This window comes from Cuculus canorus, chromosome 6 (genome assembly GCF_017976375.1).
Source record: "Cuculus canorus isolate bCucCan1 chromosome 6, bCucCan1.pri, whole genome shotgun sequence".
Classification (NCBI taxonomy): Eukaryota; Metazoa; Chordata; class Aves; order Cuculiformes; family Cuculidae; genus Cuculus; species Cuculus canorus.
In genome coordinates this window covers 1869939-1888909 of record NC_071406.1, presented here as the reverse complement: position 1 = coordinate 1888909, position 18971 = coordinate 1869939, and the positions used below count along the sequence as shown (strand labels likewise).

Sequence of the window (18971 nt, the reverse complement as noted above, 5' to 3'; positions counted from 1 at the left end):
AGAGGCAATTTCGAAAACTTGTTCCAAGGCAGTTGGATGGAGAGGGAAGAATCTTCAGGAGTCAACGTTATGCTGTTTGGTCAACAGGGTTGCAGAGCCAAGCAAGAAGTGCTTCAAGCAGGGCAATAGATTTGTAGATTTTTGGCTTTTTAAGACCAGCTCTCTCTACTAAGCACGATCTCTGTGCAAATGCTGTCCTGTAGCATCTCCCAGTCACTGATATCTACACTGACTCATGTTCCCAAGCACATGATGAGCTTGCACGTGTGTGTGGTTGTGTGGCAGCATGCCTCAATCATTGTTAGCGCCAACCTCTTACCAGCATCTGAGTTAATGCAATGTTTAGCTTGGCTTCAAGGAAGCACATAGCAAAAAAGAAACACAAACTCATGCACTGAGAGGGGTTTGTGTCATTTCATATTCACAGGTCAGCTTCTCACAGAACAGCCTTCAAACACACATGAAGAATGGCAAGCTGAGAGCACATCAGTTTATTGTTACACAGTGGTTAACTAAAAATTGTAGCCTCGTGCTGGCACAGGGGGGGAAGTTTAAACATTATGGCAGCCAGAGTGCAAGCTCCTAGTTATCCCCATGTTGTAAATAATCATCGATTATATCAGTTCTGAGTGAAAGAAGGGACTGGTAGCAGATCTAGCACTGGCTTTTCACATGGCTACGAAAGATGTTATTCTGTTGGAGGAGCTTTTTCCCTCACAGGTGACTGAGATGAGCTGGTGAAGTCCTGCTCATCCTCATGTCATCCATTCCCAGAGACTGGTCAAGAGTTCCTTTGCATTATTTTTTTTAAAGATAAAACAAATATCCTTTTAAAGATAAAACAAATATCCTTTTAAAGATAAAACAAATATCCTTTTAAAGATAAAATCCTACCATGTAAATAGACAGTTAACAGCCCGAGAACATGCTAGGAACTTACATCACTACGAATTTCACTGCTGTTCTTTGCTGTGATGTAATCAACTCTGTCTGCCACTGGAGTGAAAGGAAGAGTTTCAGCTTTCGTACGGTACTTCCTCTGTAGAAGAAAAAGAATGAACAGTCAGATCATATTGGAATATTGTATACCTAATGCACCATTTCTGAATATATAGACAAGACAAGAGAGCTCATGTAGCAAGAACTCTCTGTACCCCATGAATGCTGTGGAAATAGTCCAGTTGTATGTTTTTATTTTACAAAACCACTGATATATTTAACCATTAAAAATACTTCAAATTACAAATACCCTTAAGAAAATGTTTTGTTACCTCATTCAAGAGATCTCCAGCGTATTTTACATGGTTGATTCCAACCGAATCATTTGGCATCCATCCAATTCCCCGCAGCCACTCTAAATCAGACTTGTAAATAGCCTGGGAAAACAAAACAAGGCCTGTGCAGTTAGCTAGAGTTCCCTGAACAAGCCAGCAACATCCATAAACAATGGCACTCACTACCACTCGTTAAAAGGAGAGCAGTAATTCCAACACAAGCACTAAATCTGAGTTTATCATACTTTGAACCTGGCAACGTGGAATAGTGGCACATACTTTGCATTCTTAACAAACAGTAAAAGCCAAATCACTGCTTTCAGAAGAGCATGCCCACCACCTAGAGCTGAAGCAGGCTAACACAAAACAATACAGGATAAGGTATGCAAATTTTCGTGTTAACTTACATCACTCTGAAGATCGTAGGCTTTCCTAGCGTGTATGATATCATTCTGATCTGGAAGGCAGATCCACTGATGCAAGTACTGCCGGTAATCCACATCGCTGACCAGAGACTGACCATGCTTAGCTGACTGGATAGATAACATGTCAACTGGGAGGTGGCACTGTGTCTTCCACTTGGCAAAATGCTTCTTGTATTCCAATTCGCTCTGAACTTTGCCTATGCCAAGGGCAAACTGCATTTTTGTATCTGCTTTTGCATTTGGAACTCCAACGTAATGTCCTTTCTGCTTCTCATGATCCAGTTTGTATTTATACTGATTAAAGAGCAAAGATCACTGTTACAAAAGTTATCAAGAAATAATTCTTACAGCATGTGAGGAGTTAGATGTCTTATTTGGTACTTACATCACTTGCAATCTCTCTAGAGGCTTTAGCTGCCTTAATTGGGATTGCATCTGCTCTCAGATCATAACTAGTCTTCAACTCGTCCCAAGCTTCTTTATACAATTTCTGAAATGACAACAAAATGTCGCAGGGATGTTAAACACTCCAGTATTTGCTATGAAAGAAACACACAATTTGTTGCCATTTGTTTGCTAAAATACCATGAGAATTTTTTTCTGCGTTACTCCTGCTCCTAGCTATAAACACTGCTGCACATCTTACTGCCTTTCAAACATGCACGGTACGTTGCAACCCATCCTGCATAGAAGAGTGTGTGTAAAAGCTATAAAATACTCATATGTCTTAGACTGCCATCAGTTTGAAGGAAATACTCTCTCAATGGTGTGCAATATTAATAATTTCTAAACAGTCATTTGCAAGCATTTGCACACATTTCCAACATAAGGACATGGAACTGTTGGAACGGGTCCAGAGGAGACCACAGAGATAATTCCAAGGGCTGGAGCCCCTCTGCTATGAGGACAGGCTGAGAGAGTTGGGTTTGTTCAGCCTGGAGAAGAGAAGGCTGCGGGGAGACCTTACAGCAACTTCCAGTACAGAGAGGGCTCCAAGAAAGCTGGGGAGGGGCTTTTTACAAGGGCATGTACTGACAGGACAAAGGAGAATGGCTTAAAATTTGAAGGGGGAAGATTTAGATCAGACATTAGGAGGAAATTCTTCCCGGTGAGGGTGGGGAGGCCCTGGCCCAGGGTGCCCAGAGCAGTGGGGGCTGCCCCATCCCTGGAGGGGTTCCAGGCCAGGTTGGATGGGGCTTGGAGCCCCTGAGCCAGTGGGAGGTGTCCCTGCCCATGGCAGGGGTGGCACTGGATGGGCTTTGAGGTCCCTTCCAACCCAAACCATTCTATGATTCTGTGATTTATTTTAAAACGTCTAAACACACTAAGTACGCTCAAGAGAGGGAAGGGAGTGTTGCAAGCCCTGTATGAGCAGAGACACCAATGAGATTCATGTGACTTAACCTTCAAGTTTGTAACATTTGAGAATGTTAAAAATCACAGGATACACAGATGTTTCATAGAAATGTAGAAAATAGAGTGATAAGCATACCTGGCTATAATTAGCAGCATTAGCCTTGGCTAGGTTGATTTCAGGTGTGTCTGGCATAATATGGATCATAGTCTTGTCCTTTTCCCAGGCTTCTTTGTATTTAGGCTGTTAAAATAGTGTATTTTATGATATTGCAATTATGGAATTTCATTTGTTAATTACATAAAATGCCATAAACCTCCCCTGAATTATCATCCCTTAAAAATAATACGTCTGGAAAAGCATTAAACTTGATTTTACTTATATTTTAGCAGTGAGATTTCTCTTTAACTTCAGAACAACAGTAAGACCATTGTGTAACGTACAATGCTGACTTGTTCGGCATTCACTTTAGCAAGAACGATGTCTGGAGAATCAACAATGTTGGTGTATTTCAGGCTTTCAATAGGCGTACGATACACATTGTCACTCAAGAGATCCTGAGCATTCTTCACTCTCTTAAGTTCTGGAGAGTCATTAGGCAACCAGCCAATTCCACGGAGCCATTCCAGGTCTGACTTATAGATAGCCTGTATCAGACATGGTCAGAGAAGGAAAAAAAGGTGTTTAAAATTACTGGTTTAAATTATTTTAAACTATAAAAAGCAGTTTATGTTCCAGAAAATGTCAAATCAGCAAGAGCTACATCAACCCTTTTTATACACAAAACACGTTCAGTATCATAAGTAAAATACTATCTGGGAAAAAAGCTTTAAGTAATTTATTTCTTAAACGATACATTCTAAACCTTATGCAGTTAAATAGAGGGGAATCAATTGAACAGAACTGCTGTTAATGATGATCAGAATTATGATCTTAAGAGTCTTCCTCTCCCCTACAAAACAACCCTTCCTCTAGTGACTTCAACAATTTAAAAGTCCAAATAAAAATCCTAGCTGCCCACTAGGAACGAGGAGGAAAAAAAGGATTATAGAGGTAATGGGGACGAGAGCTGACTGGCATAACTCCTGAAGTGGTATCACACAACGTTATTTGAGTTTTAATCGAGCAAATCCTTCAGCAAGGAACAGAAATCTCACCTCAGAAGCTCAAAACTGAAACAGAGGATGAGTGACTGATGTTGACTGACAAGCAGCAAAGACAAGTCAGGAAATCAGCTGCACCAACTCCTGCTGCTTTGGAACCAGCCACTAAAACATCCCACCTGCTACCTTGCATTATTTTCTTCCAATTAAATAAACTATTCACATAAACAGGGGTAATAAAAGCCACCTGATACCAAAGTAGCAAACAGATGTTATTTCATACGTTCCATCAAATCAGACAATTTCTTCATCCTCTCCCAATCACAATACCCCAAAAATATATGTAGCACAGCTGCTATCAACTACACTTTTGGAAAGTTAAGAATTAACTAATAGACTTTAAAGGATAAAGAGAGCAGATAAGAGCAGAAATATGAAAAACTGAAGAAAACAGTCTTTGTGACTGTCTAATATCAAACACTCAAAATAAAGCTATAATATATTAAATAGCAAGAACACAAACGCACATCACTCTGCAGGTCGTAGGCCTTCCTCGCGTGGATCACATCGTTCTGGTCAGGCAGACAGATCCACTGGTGAAGGTACTGACGGTAGTCAACATTGCTGACGAGCGTCTGGCACTCCTTGGCTGCCTGCACCGACATCGCATCCACCGGTATGTGGACCTGGGCCTTGGAGTCATGGTACGCCTTCCTGTAGAGTCGGTCGTTCTGCAGTGCCATGGCACGTGCTGCCCACGACAGCTTGGGATCCTCCTGGGCAGTTCGGCACCCAATGTAGTGGCCTTTCTGCTTCTCATGTGTTTCTTTGTACTTGTACTAGAGATGGAGAAACAACATAATCAGTCAGACATCACTCACATGAACATGACTAAAAAGAAAAGGCTTTAAGCTTCCCAAGCAATCAACCCTTTCAACTGAACTGCACTCATTTTTGCTGAGCTGGACACGGGAAGAGACAGCCACAGCAACGCCACCAAGAGAAGACTGTACCTCACTAGCAATGTCTCTGGAAGCCTTGGCGTGTTTGATGGGAATGGCATCAGCTCTGATGTCATAGCTTTTCGCCTTCGCCTCGTCCCAGGCCTTCTGATAATGTTTCTGAAAGAAAATTAACCACTCTCGTTACACACAGTCAAGGCTCTCTGATATCAAAGCCTTTTCTTAAAGCCTGCTCTGGTAGAGCAATAGGCACACTTCTAGTTTCATTACGCTTCATAGGCACAACAAGTTCATTCTCTTACGTTGCTGATGTTGAGAGCATTGACTTTGGACTGCAGCATTACAGGAGTATCGGAAGGAATGGAAATCTGTGTCTTGTCCTTATCCCAGGCCTCACGATACAGACGCTGAAGAAAAAGAAAGCAGAATGACATCTCATTATGGTCTGAACAATGAAAAATACCCCACCAACAGGAATTCATCCCCAATTCCAGTTTGCAGTAGCTTCCACTCAGCAATTGCCACAGTCTACTGGGAATTCTAGTCTCTCCCACAAAGAAAAGGAATGGTGTGATGCAAACGAGAGGTAAGGACAAGGAGGGCTTACATCACTCATCTGCAAAGCATTGATCTTCGCCTGGACAACATCTGGCGCGTCAGTAATGCTGGTGAATTTCATCTCATCTGGCCGCGTACGGTACAGCCTCTCGTTCAGGAGCTCCTGGGCCTTCTTTGCTTTCACCACATCCACAGACCCTTCTGTCAACCAGCCGATGCCTCGCAGCCATTCCAGGTCTGCCTTGTACACGTTCTGCAAATAAACCAAGGGTCACTGCCACTGCAGGAGCAGCTCTACATACAGAGAGCTTTCACACAAGGCTTTCCCCAAGCTCCTTCTCTCACAGACACACAGCAAGCAGTCAATGACACCGTGGCGTTCCAGGCCTCTCCACACAGCCCCAGCCCTGTTTTGCACTGAAGGCAATTCCCAGTCTTTTCAAGATACTTGTCACACACGGACGTGCTGTGGAATCTGCAAGCAAACATTCCGCTGCAGACTGAAAAACCAGCAGAAACATACGTTCCCCTTCCACATGAACTGCCCAGAATATCTATGGCCCTCGAGCTGAAATCAGTAGTGATTTGGAAAGGATCCTCCAGATGAATTAAACTAAACAGCTCCGGACTGTCTACAGGCTCACGAACGTGCAGTTGAAAGGGTGTTTGCGCAGTCACTAACAGACACGGCCTCACACGTCTGCCACAAACTTTTCTACAGTTTTCTGTCACCCAAATCACTGCAAAATAGCAACAGTAGTAACTAGCACATCTCTGCACAAACGCACATCGCTCTGCAGGTCGTAGGCCTTCCTCGCGTGGATCACATCATTCTGGTCAGGCAGACAGGTCCACTCGTGAAGGTACTGACGGTAGTCAACGTCGCTGACGAGCGTCTGGCACTCCTTGGCTGCCTGCACTGACATCGCATCCACCGGTATGTGGACCTGGGCCTTGGAGTCATGGTACGCCTTCCTGTAGAGTCGGTCGTTCTGCAGTGCCATGGCACGTGCTGCCCACGACAGTTTGGGATCCTCCTGGGCAGTTCGGCACCCGATGTAGTGGCCTTTCTGCTTCTCATGTGTTTCTTTGTACTTGTACTAGAGATGCAAAAACAACACAAGCCATGAAAAATGAGGAAAATGTTTTCAGCTTCCTAAGCAATCCACACTTTGACAGATTTCCCAGAGGGTCTACCTCAGCACAAAGTTCTGGTCCATGTGATAGCCAGGTCTTCAAGCTCCAAAAAAGGCCTTCCCCAAGTCACCCATGATTTTTTTGAATATGTCTCTGACTTTTCTTAACACTCATAAACACTGAAAAATGGCACAGAAGTGGAAACCTGCGCACTCTGCAAGACTACTCTGAGCCCTGGCCATAACACATGTCTTTAGAGAGGAAATAATTGATAGTGGTGACTACAAGAACTGCAAGAATTCAGCAGCGATGACAACTGCAGCTCGTGCCCTAATTGGCTTTTAATTGTTGCTTGGTGTCTGAAAATTCAGTTTGTTACCCAGCACTCTGAGCAATCTCAGAAACACAAGACACATCCTCTTGTTCACGGAACACTTACCAACTGGGAATTTCAGTTGTAGAAAGAAAGCGCTCATAGCAGGCTTTAAAATAACACAGGGGCAGAAAAGACTGTATGACTTCATGCTAAACGGAACTGCACTCATTTTTGCTGAGCTGGACACGGGAAGAGACAGCCACAGCAACGCCACCAAGAGAAGACTGTACCTCACTAGCAATGTCTCTGGAAGCCTTGGCGTGTTTGATGGGAATGGCATCAGCTCTGATGTCATAGCTTTTCGCCTTCGCCTCGTCCCAGGCCTTCTGATAATGTTTCTGAAAAGAAAATTAACCACTCTCGTTACACACAGTCAAGGCTCTCTGATATCAAAGCCTTTTCTTAAAGCCTGCTCTGGTAGAGCAATAGGCACACTTCTAGTTTCATTACGCTTCATAGGCACAACAAGTTCATTCTCTTACGTTGCTGATGTTGAGAGCATTGACTTTGGACTGCAGCATTACAGGAGTATCGGAAGGAATGGAAATCTGTGTCTTGTCCTTATCCCAGGCCTCACGATACAGACGCTGAAGAAAAAGAAAGCAGAATGACATCTCATTATGGTCTGAACAATGAAAAATACCCCACCAACAGGAATTCATCCCCAATTCCAGTTTGCAGTAGCTTCCACTCAGCAATTGCCACAGTCTACTGGGAATTCTAGTCTCTCCCACAAAGAAAAGGAATGGTGTGATGCAAACGAGAGGTAAGGACAAGGAGGGCTTACATCACTCATCTGCAAAGCATTGATCTTCGCCTGGACAACATCTGGCGCGTCAGTAATGCTGGTGAATTTCATCTCATCTGGCCGCGTACGGTACAGCCTCTCGTTCAGGAGCTCCTGGGCCTTCTTTGCTTTCACCACATCCACAGACCCTTCTGTCAACCAGCCGATGCCTCGCAGCCATTCCAGGTCTGCCTTGTACACGTTCTGCAAATAAACCAAGGGTCACTGCCACTGCAGGAGCAGCTCTACATACAGAGAGCTTTCACACAAGGCTTTCCCCAAGCTCCTTCTCTCACAGACACACAGCAAGCAGTCAATGACACCTTGGCGTTCCAGGCCTCTCCACACAGCCCCAGCCCTGTTTTGCACTGAAGGCAATTCCCAGTCTTTTCAAGATACTTGTCACACACAGACCTGCTGTGGAATCTGCAAGCAAACATTCCGCTGCAGACTGAAAAACCAGCAGAAACATACGTTCCCCTTCCACATGAACTGCCCAGAATATCTATGGCCCTCGAGCTGAAATCAGTAGTGATTTGGAAAGGATCCTCCAGATGAATTAAACTAAACAGCTCCGGACTGTCTACAGGCTCACGAACGTGCAGTTAAAAGGGTGTTTGCACAGTCACTAACAGACACGGCCTCACACGTCTGCCACAAACTTTTCTACAGTTTTATACAGTCACACAGATCACTTCAAAATAGCAACAGTAGTAACTAGCACATCTCTGCACAAACGCACATCACTCTGCAGGTCGTAGGCCTTCCTCGCGTGGATCACATCGTTCTGGTCAGGCAGACAGGTCCACTGGTGAAGGTACTGACGGTAGTCAACATCACTGACGAGCGTCTGGCACTCCTTGGCTGCCTGCACCGACATCGCATCCACCGGTATGTGGACCTGGGCCTTGGAGTCATGGTACGCCTTCCTGTAGAGTCGGTCGTTCTGCAGTGCCATGGCACGTGCTGCCCACGACAGTTTGGGATCCTCCTGGGCAGTTCGGCACCCAATGTAGTGGCCTTTCTCCTTCTCGTGCGTTTGTTTGTACTTGTACTGAGAAATGCAAAAAGATGTATTAAACAACTGGTGAATCTGGGATGAATTTCCTGTAATTTCATATTGGGGAGGGACTTTTTACAAGGGCACATACTGACAAGACGAAGAAGAATGGCTTTAAGTTAGAAGGTGTAAGATTCAGATTAGTCTCTAGGAAGAAATTCTTCATGAGGAGGGTGGGGAGGCCCTGGCCCAGGGTGCCCAGAGCAGTGGTTTCTGCCCCATCCCTGGAGGGGTTCCAGGCCAGGTTGGATGGGGCTTGGAGCCACTGAGCCAGTGGGAGGTGTCCCTGCCCATGGTGGGGGTGGGACTAGGTGATCTTTAAGTTCCCTTCCAACCCAAACCATTCTATCATTCTATGATTTGTTTGTAAGCTTTCAAGACGAATCTGATAGACCATTTTCTTTATGTTGCACATAGCTTATTATTCCATTTTTGTTTCTCAAGCTAACCAAAAACTAGTGTAAAGGAAGAACATACATCACTCGCAATCTCTCTTGATGCCTTTGCACTTCGAATTGGAATTGCATCAGCTCTCATGTCATATCCCTTCTTTTTGGCGTCTTCCCAGGCTTGCGTATAAAGTTTCTACAGAAAAAAAGACAGAAAATGGCTTCTCAATATTCTGGAAAATGGTACTTCCACCTTTTACCTTTTTTTCTTGAAATAAACACTAATGTATATTTTATAAGATCTTTATGGTCAAAGAAACGACCATAATTTCTGAATTCCCATTACTTTAGTACATATTCAAATGTCCTTACATGGCTGACATTAGCTGCGTTGGCCTTCGCTAGCAAGATCGTCGGTGTGTCAGGCATGACATGAATTGACGTTTTGTCTGCATCCCAGGCTTCTGTGTATAAACGCTAGGAGAGAGGAAAACACATCCCTTTAAGAAGTTTCTTGTTGTGTTCCATGATGGAAAGACTGAAAATTTGGAAGTCACCAAAAATATATCCATTATATAAAAGAAAAGTAATCCTGAAGCAGAACACAATAATCTACGACCTGAGAGAACGGCAGGACGATGTGCCAGGGGAGGCTTAAGGCTGGACTTTATCAATGTTCACCCAGAGGGTGGTGAAGCACTGGAACAGCTCCCCAGGGAATCGGTCACAGAACCAAATGTAACAATAGTCCAGAAGCATTTGGGCAACACTCTCAGACACATGCTGTGAATGTTAGGGTTGTCCTGTGCAGGGACAGGAGTTGGACTCGATGATCCCTGTGGGTCCCTTCCAACTCAAGGACATTCTATGATACGTACATAACCTAACTTACATTTGTCCAAAGAAAGCGTGTTCCAAATTGCAAGGGGTGGTTCAGGGACGCTTTAAATACCCTGAGGTAGCAAAGCTTCTCATTGAACAGCTCATGGAGGAAACTTTGTCCTTCTCAGGCTACGCTGGCAGAGTGATTGATTGATTTAGGGTTGCTCTAGGACAGGAACTATATTCATTATTTTACTGTATCTGCACTAGCTACTTGATTGATGTTTCTTATTAAACAGAAGGAGTAGGTTCTTTGTGACTGTCACCCTCCAAGTCTGAGATAAAGCTTCCCTTCCAGAGAACATAAGCTATTTCCTCATAACTTGTTCAACACGCAGGATGACATTCAATCAACACATTACTAGAGGAAAAGCCTCAACATTCTGCTACACCCTGTCTTATGGCACAGTCATGGAACCACCACCCCTGGACATACCCTACAACCTTGGAATGTTTTTTTCTCATAAACAAGTTTTTAGCTATTAAATACCAGTGATTTTGAGAAACAAGCCCCACACAAATCTCACCTTGTTCATTATCTCAGCATTTTGCTTGGCCAAGACCATGGCCAAAGAATCAGTCACACTAGTAAATTTAATTTGGTCTGCTGGTTGACGATACTTCCTTTCACTCAGGATTTCTCCAGCTTTCTTAGCCTTCTCAACTTCCAGGGAACCAATAGGAACCCATCCGATGCCTCGTAGCCATTCCAGGTCTGATTTGTAAACAGCCTGAAAAAGTTAAAAGTTCATTATATAAGTGATTGAATGTAATCAAATATTAAAATGATTATTAAAAAGCATATCCTAGTCTATATCAACAACTGCATAGATCTCTGCATAGAAGCAGGACAGGATTTTGAAAACAATTTTTATTATGTAAGATTTAGTAAAACAATTATTTAATAACAGAAGAAATAGAGCTATTGAAGAACTTCCAAAAAATAGTTAAACACAATTTACACCTCAATCTGAGGATTGAGAAAACAGGATTAAACATAAATGATGACAGAATATTAAATATTTTGCCTCTATCAACACATCTGGTGTAAGCAACTAAGGCATAATCTGTATCTTTAAAAATTTATATTGTACCAGACCCAGTATATTTAACGATGTATTAGAAATACAACGATGTACTCACATCACTCTGTAGGTCATAGGCTTTCTTAGCATGGATAACATCATTCTGGTCTGGCAGGCAGATCCACTGATGCAGATAGTGGCGGTAATCAACATCGCTGACCAGCCCTTGACATTTCTTGGCCAACACGATTCCCAGCATGTCCACTGGGCTACTGAAGTGTGTCTTTGACTTCTCAAAGGCTTTCTTATACTCCCTGTCACTCTGGATCTTGGCTACGTGCATCGACCACATCATCTTTGGATCATCCTCTATGTTACGGGCTCCGATGTGGTGGCCAAGCTGCTTGCGGTAGCCTTCCTTGTACTTGTACTGAAATAAAGAACACTCATATTTATATGTTACATTTACAAATTAATAAATAAATCACACAGTTTAATGTAATCAGCAATATTTTATCTAGAGCAAATATTATTTAGTTCTTTCTACTCTTTTATTAATTTTCCCATAAAGAGGATTTTTATTACAGATATCATTATCGCTATTTTTTTATGTAACACACCACACTCTTAATTAATTAAACATTTAATGTCACCTATTTATTGGCAAGTTTGATATTCCACCGGGTTTTAATATTAAGATTAATACGTAAAGATTACCTATTTTAAAAGCTTATTAGAAAACACCTTGATGAAAATAGCTTGAGTTGGTCTTAATACTAACAGTTTAAATATTAAACTTGATAGAAAAGCGAGGAACATAAAAAACTGTTATCCTCTCTCTCTTACTGATGTTTTCTCATCCCAGAGGTAAAACCTGTCACAGTCATCATATTGTTTTTGTATTCAGGCATCTTGAATTTCAATATGACACTTCAACAGAAATATTTTTTGCTCAGGAAAAGACAACAATTTAGAACTTTTAGAACAGATTTATTAATAGGTCTATTTTGGGATAGATTTTAAAGTATTTCCTACTTTGAATAAGAAATCAATTTGACTGCCTCATGCACCTTATTGATCTTTCTACTTGAATATCCTGGAATGATTGCAGGGGGTATATATAAGCATTATTTCTATGTATTTAATTACTGTGATATACACGTCATGCATAAAACTACTGGCTCTCCATTCCTTTCATGTGCTAAAGGCACACAGTAGAATCACTAGATTTCAGTATTATGAGCTCTATAAACTTAAGGTATTACATTAACAAACAATGAAGCAAACGTTCCAATTTTTTTGCACCACCAAATCCATACAGACATGATAAGAAAGCTGCTTACATCACTGGCAATCTCTCTGGATGCTTTGGCAGCTTGAATGGGAATGGCATCAAAACGCAAATCGTGACCCTTCTTCTTCGACTCCTCCAAAGCCAGTTTGTACATTTTCTATGAAAGAAATATTCATGTTTTTGTTTTGAAAACAAAATTACACTTCAGTTAAGCACACCTGTGCAATAAAATAAATTGACCCCTTTAACGATATCGTGCATGTTCAGACAACTTAAATATCTGAACACAGCTCATCTTCTCCAGAAAATAAAAAAAAAAAATGCAGTTTTCGAAGATCTTGTAACTGTATTGTAGATACTTGGAAACTGGAAATTATTTGGGAAAGGCAAAGAAAGGAATATTTTAGAAGTTAAATTATTTCCTCCTCTAACTTGCTATAGAAACAATTTCTCATTTATGGCAGATAATACATTTTAAAATCCTAATTAGATACCCGGGATGTAAATTCTAGTGAAAGAACAACTCTGACTTTAGCAGTGGAGCAGGCAATTTGTGAAACTAAACAATTCAAAAATATAATAATATTAATTAAAGTTAGAGATGACAAAACTGTACTCGTCAGAAATTCTTTAATTGTCTCAACTATTCGTTTTTACTCACATGACTGTAGTTTAATTGGTTTTGTTTAGCTAGCAGGATTTCTGGTGTGTCAGGCATGACATGAACCATGGTCTTATCTTTATTCCATGCTTCAGTGTATAAACGCTAAGAAAGAATACAAAAAGAGATTGATAGTGACTCAAAACCAAGTTAATAGCTCATTAATCAAGTAAAACATAGAGCATACCAGGTAAAATGATAGGAAATACAGCATGGATAAACAATTATGTATTTATTCAGGTAGAGATACCACACCATTGAAAATACCTCATCTCTGAACATCAGCATTACTTGTGGTCATATTTCTAGTCCTGTCACCAGGGTTTAGGTGAAGAGAATGCCTTACCCAACCAAATCAAGACTCACCTTATTCATCGTCTCTGCATTCTGCTTGGCTAAGACCATCGCAAGAGAATCAGTGACACTGGTAAACTTGATTGTGTCCGGAGGCTGACGGTATATTTTATCACTCAAGATCTCCCCTGCCTTCTTGGCTTTTTCAACATCCAAGGAACCAATTGGGACCCAACCAATGCCCCGCAACCATTCAAGGTCCGACTTGTAGTAGTTCTATTAGAAAATACAAACATAGGTTATTCTAATAACACTGATGTCATTTACATGGTGCATCTTCTAACAGTTACGTAATCTCACTATTAAATTTTAATCCAAATAAATTCAAAACCCCAAAGAAAAATCTTAGAAAAAATAATTGCATTTCAACCCCAATAAGAGTGAAACAACTATCCCAGTTTCACAGAATGGTATACGATAAGCAGCCCATATTTTGGAATAACAGAATTTAATTCAGCTATCCATTAGTTAACATATTGTATTGGAGATTTGAGTTTCAAGTAGCCATAAAAGTAAAAACAGGTCTTGAACATCTGGTTCTACCACACTGGAACATGATGGTCTGGTTTCCCTATGTAAAATATCAAACAGATTCCTCACCAAGAATTAAAACAAAGAGAGCTTACATCACTCTGTAGGTCATAGGCTTTCTTAGCATGGATAACATCATTCTGGTCTGGCAGGCAGATCCACTGATGCAGGTAGTGGCGGTAATCAACATCGCTGACCAGCCCTTGACATTTCTTGGCCAACACGATTCCCAGCATGTCCACTGGGCTACTGAAGTGTGTCTTTGTCTTCTCAAAGTCTTTCTTGTACTCTCTGTCACTCTGGATCTTGGCTACATGCATTGACCACATCATCTTTGGATCATCCTCTATGTTACGGGCTCCGATGTGGTGGCCAAGCTGCTTGCGATAGCCTTCCTTGTACTTGTACTGAAATATAAATCAAAACATTATATTTCTATACCACCTCTAAATATCAGTTACTCATATCAAATATTTCTAATAATAAACTCTCCAAATTTCTCTATAACCTGTAGTTCAAAGAACCCAAATTGTCAAAGCAATTCTAGGGCTGACGACATAGATTCTAACGTTACATTTTTGAGATCTGAGTTAGAACTCTAAATAGAGGGGGTTTTAAGTAAGTTTTTTTGAAAAAACACTCTTCACTATCATTAGTGAGAAATAATCCTCTCCTTATTAAACATATTTAATCCTTATTAAATATAATATACATACCGCTAAGATTTAATTAAAGATACAGGTTTACAAGCTATAAAATCAACATGATAGCAGCATTATATTGATCTACCTTATAATTTCTCAACATTTAATTTTTACAATTCAGTCTTTAAATGTTTACATTAATTTGCTTCAAATCTATTATATAAGAACAGTTTAACTGAAATGACATCTGCAGAATCCAGCTGATAACATTCAGGTTGCAGAGATCAGATATCACCACACAAAGAAACAATAAGTTTCTTACATCACTGGCGATTTGCCTGGATGCTTTGGCAGCTTGGATGGGGATAGCATCACTTCTCATATCATAGCCTTTCTTTTTATCTTCTTCCATGGCCTGTTTGTAGAGTTTCTAGGTGAAGAAGCAAACAATGGGATTCATGTAAGTTTCATGTGTTAAATTCTGTACAAAACAAACTGCTTGTAAGTGGAATAGACTTATTAAGATGCATTCAGAGTTATTCTAAGTCAGCTTTATCAAACTTTCTTAATTCAAAGTCCCAAATCAGTGCCTGATACAATTTCCATCAAAGAAGATCTTTGCTAAATACATTAGCTAACGATTTCTTTCTTACAATACTTTAAATAATATAGCATTGACTAAAATTTTAAAGACAAACTCTTCTTCTATGCAACTGGACTAAAACTTGCTTTTTAAAGTTCCCTCCCTTACAGACATGAATTTATGTGACTAAACTAACACTGAACACTGAGATCACTGCTCTTCGTATTTGTGCTGGGAATTGCCTTTTTGGTATTTCTGATGTCAGAATCAACTTTGTGCCTTCCCAACAGCATGCACACTGGCAGAAATGGCTCCCCACAATTCACTGGAGAGGCACAACTTCTCAAGCAATTTCTTTTTGGTAGTGCTCACTGATGTAAGAACACACCACTTGAAAAATACGTCAAAGATGTTTTTAAAGCCACAATTTAGAGGATATATATAGGAGGTTACTTAAAGATATTGATGGTACTATCTATATAGGTTTTACAGAACACTGATGATCCAGTCGTGAAACAGAGCAGTGACATCTGGAGAGCTAACACACTCACCACACTGTAGTTTTGCATGTTCTGTTTTGCCAGCGTGATTTCAGGTGTGTCAGGCATTATGTGGATTTGTGTCTTGTCTTTATCCCAAGCCTCTGTATATAAACGCTGCAGGAGAAACAAATTATGTTAAAGGGGGAACAATACGGTGACTACCTGAAGATCTCCTAAAGCATAAGAATTACAGATTTGTACTCCAACTGAATTCTAAGAAGTCCTTATTCCTTACATGCAGCATTGAGATTTTATATCCACTCCTCTACATACTTAATGTCACGTTAAGCAATTAGACACACAGAGATCTAAACTCTAAAAGCAAGGCTTGTCTGAAAGAGAGAATGTACTTATTGACATAAATGAGATTGAGATCAGTGCCACAGACTCAGAAAAACTCTTTCATTTCAGTACTATGCTAACTTGCTTAAAATATGGATATTTCAAAGACTGCCCTAAAACAAATAGCTTATTAGTTACTATTTTACAATATAAACTTCATAAAATTTTAGATTTATTAGACAAATTGCTATATTAAAAATTAGATGAAAGTTAGCTAACACATTACTAGTTATACAGCAGAGTATATGGAAGGCTTCACAACTAGTAATTCCAATTTAACTTTGTAACTTGGAAGAGGTCATTAAATTGGCAAGTTACCCATTGATTACCAAGAATGTAACTTAGACCCTTAAAGCCTCACTGTGCTGAAATCTCACCCATCTGTACTAGTCCTGTCGCCAGGGTTAAGGTAGACATTGCTGACACCTTACCCAACCAAATCAAGACTCACCTTATTCATCGTCTCTGCATTCTGCTTGGCTAAGACCATCGCAAGAGAATCAGTGACACTGGTAAACTTGATTGTGTCCGGAGGCTGACGGTATATTTTATCACTCAAGATCTCCCCTGCCTTCTTGGCTTTTTCAACATCCAAGGAACCAATTGGGACCCAACCAATGCCCCGCAACCATTCAAGGTCCGACTTGTAGTAGTTCTATTAGAAAATACAAACATAGGTTATTCTAATAACACTGATGTCATTTACATGGTGCATCTTCTAACAGTTACGTAATCTCACTATTAAATTTTAATCCAAATAAATTCAAAACCCCAAAGAAAAATCTTAGAAAAAATAATTGCATTTCAACCCCAATAAGAGTGAAACAACTATCCCAGTTTCACAGAATGGTATACGATAAGCAGCCCATATTTTGGAATAACAGAATTTAATTCAGCTATCCATTAGTTAACATATTGTATTGGAGATTTGAGTTTCAAGTAGCCATAAAAGTAAAAACAGGTCTTGAACATCTGGTTCTACCACACTGGAACATGATGGTCTGGTTTCCCTATGTAAAATATCAAACAGATTCCTCACCAAGAATTAAAACAAAGAGAGCTTACATCACTCTGTAGGTCATAGGCTTTCTTAGCATGGATAACATCATTCTGGTCTGGCAGGCAGATCCACTGATGCAGGTAGTGGCGGTAATCAACATCGCTGACCAGCCCTTGACATTTCTTGGCCAACACGATTCCCAGCATGTCCACTGGGCTACTGAAGTGTGTCTTTGACTTCTCAAAGGCTTTCTTGTACTCCCTGTCACTCTGGATCTTGGCTACGTGCATCGACCACATCATCTTTGGATCATCCTCTATGTTACGGGCTCCGATGTGATGGCCAAGCTGCTTGCGATAGCCTTCCTTGTACTTGTACTATAGGCAAAAAAACCATTCAATGAGTTTCAGTTGACTTTCCTTGTGGCCCGAGAGGCCCCTATGGCACAACCTCCAGACAACTCAGCATCTGAAACTGCAGACACTTTAGAATGAAAAAACTATTCAGCTGATGAACTGCAGTGTACAGCTACAAAAGGATTCATTGTCTGCCTGATATGACCTCGATATATCTGAAGACATTCCCTGGCCTACATATTCAGAGCTACTACTAAGTAATCGAGGGTAAAAAGAGTCTCCAAATTACAGCAGCGATATGAAAGGCCTGAACTTCAGTAAATATTTACATTAAGAATCAGTTGGGTTACTTAAAACATGCAAGCCAAACAAGCTTCTATTAAAAATATTCAGGAGTTAAATGGAAGAGCATAGAACAGACCGAGAAGTTTAAACAGAGAAACTTAATACAAATTTGGAATGAATTTATTCATTCCAATAATAATATCTTTACAGACCTAATAATATCTTTACAGAAAGACTTGTTCTGTGTTTCTTTCCTAAAGTCCAGGTCACGTGTGCGGCTGCAGCATGAGGGCAGTGCAGGCTGGTGGCACTGAGGGCAGCACACCACCTGAAGTGTCAAGTCTGTTGCATTAGGAAATGTTGCCACTTGTGCAGCAGGGACACAGCTCTGGATTATGCCCATCACTCTGCTTCCTTTGTTCTTCTCTCCACACCATTTACAAATCCTCTCCCAGCACCACACACCCATACCAAGCATGGACACCTACAGGCAGGCCCTCCAGAAACCACATGTTTACAGAGCAGCTGAAAGGCAGTGACAGCTCAAAGGTGGGTTAACTCAAGGCAGCTACTGAAGAAAACCTTGTGCTTCAGCTGCCAGCACCCGGAAACACGCCGACAGAAGGGGCCGACAAGGGCTGCCGTGTACTTACATCACTGGCAATATCTCGGGAAGCTTTAGCAGACTTGATAGGAATGGCGTCTGCCCGCATGTCGTAGCCCTTCTTCTTCTCCTCCTCCATCGCAAGCTTGTACAGTTTCTGAAAGGAAAACAAACATTCCCCTCAAGAAATGCTTCTGCCCCGGCCACCACTCGCCACGGATGGACACTGCACCCCAGCTCCAACACCCACCTCACTGAAGTTCACTTTGTTCTGCTGGGCCAGCAAAATACCAGGTGTATCCGGCATAATGTGAACACTGGTTTTGTCTTTCTCCCAGGCCGCTGTGTACGAGCGCTGGAAACACAACAGCAACAGCAAAGGACATCAGAACAGCAAACTCAAAGCACAAACCAGCTCAACAAACTGAAGCCAGAGGCCTCTC

At 41.2% G+C, this 18971-nt stretch overlaps 1 protein-coding gene across 1 annotated transcript in view; it reads right to left on the bottom strand.

The window, feature by feature from the left end:
* Window positions 1–18971, bottom strand: part of NEB (nebulin) — a 120974-nt gene that overhangs the window by 57676 nt on the left and 44327 nt on the right. Inside the window, 29 exon segments of the mRNA XM_054069942.1 lie at window positions 941–1039; window positions 1272–1376; window positions 1682–1993; window positions 2085–2189; window positions 3192–3296; window positions 3497–3700; window positions 4684–4995; window positions 5170–5277; window positions 5421–5525; window positions 5726–5929; window positions 6465–6776; window positions 7420–7527; window positions 7672–7776; window positions 7977–8180; window positions 8719–9030; window positions 9514–9621; window positions 9798–9902; window positions 10835–11038; window positions 11451–11762; window positions 12676–12783; window positions 13288–13392; window positions 13654–13857; window positions 14268–14579; window positions 15139–15246; window positions 15951–16055; window positions 16735–16938; window positions 17349–17660; window positions 18578–18685; window positions 18779–18883. Coding sequence (XP_053925917.1) covers window positions 941–1039; window positions 1272–1376; window positions 1682–1993; window positions 2085–2189; window positions 3192–3296; window positions 3497–3700; window positions 4684–4995; window positions 5170–5277; window positions 5421–5525; window positions 5726–5929; window positions 6465–6776; window positions 7420–7527; window positions 7672–7776; window positions 7977–8180; window positions 8719–9030; window positions 9514–9621; window positions 9798–9902; window positions 10835–11038; window positions 11451–11762; window positions 12676–12783; window positions 13288–13392; window positions 13654–13857; window positions 14268–14579; window positions 15139–15246; window positions 15951–16055; window positions 16735–16938; window positions 17349–17660; window positions 18578–18685; window positions 18779–18883 — 5100 coding nt within the window.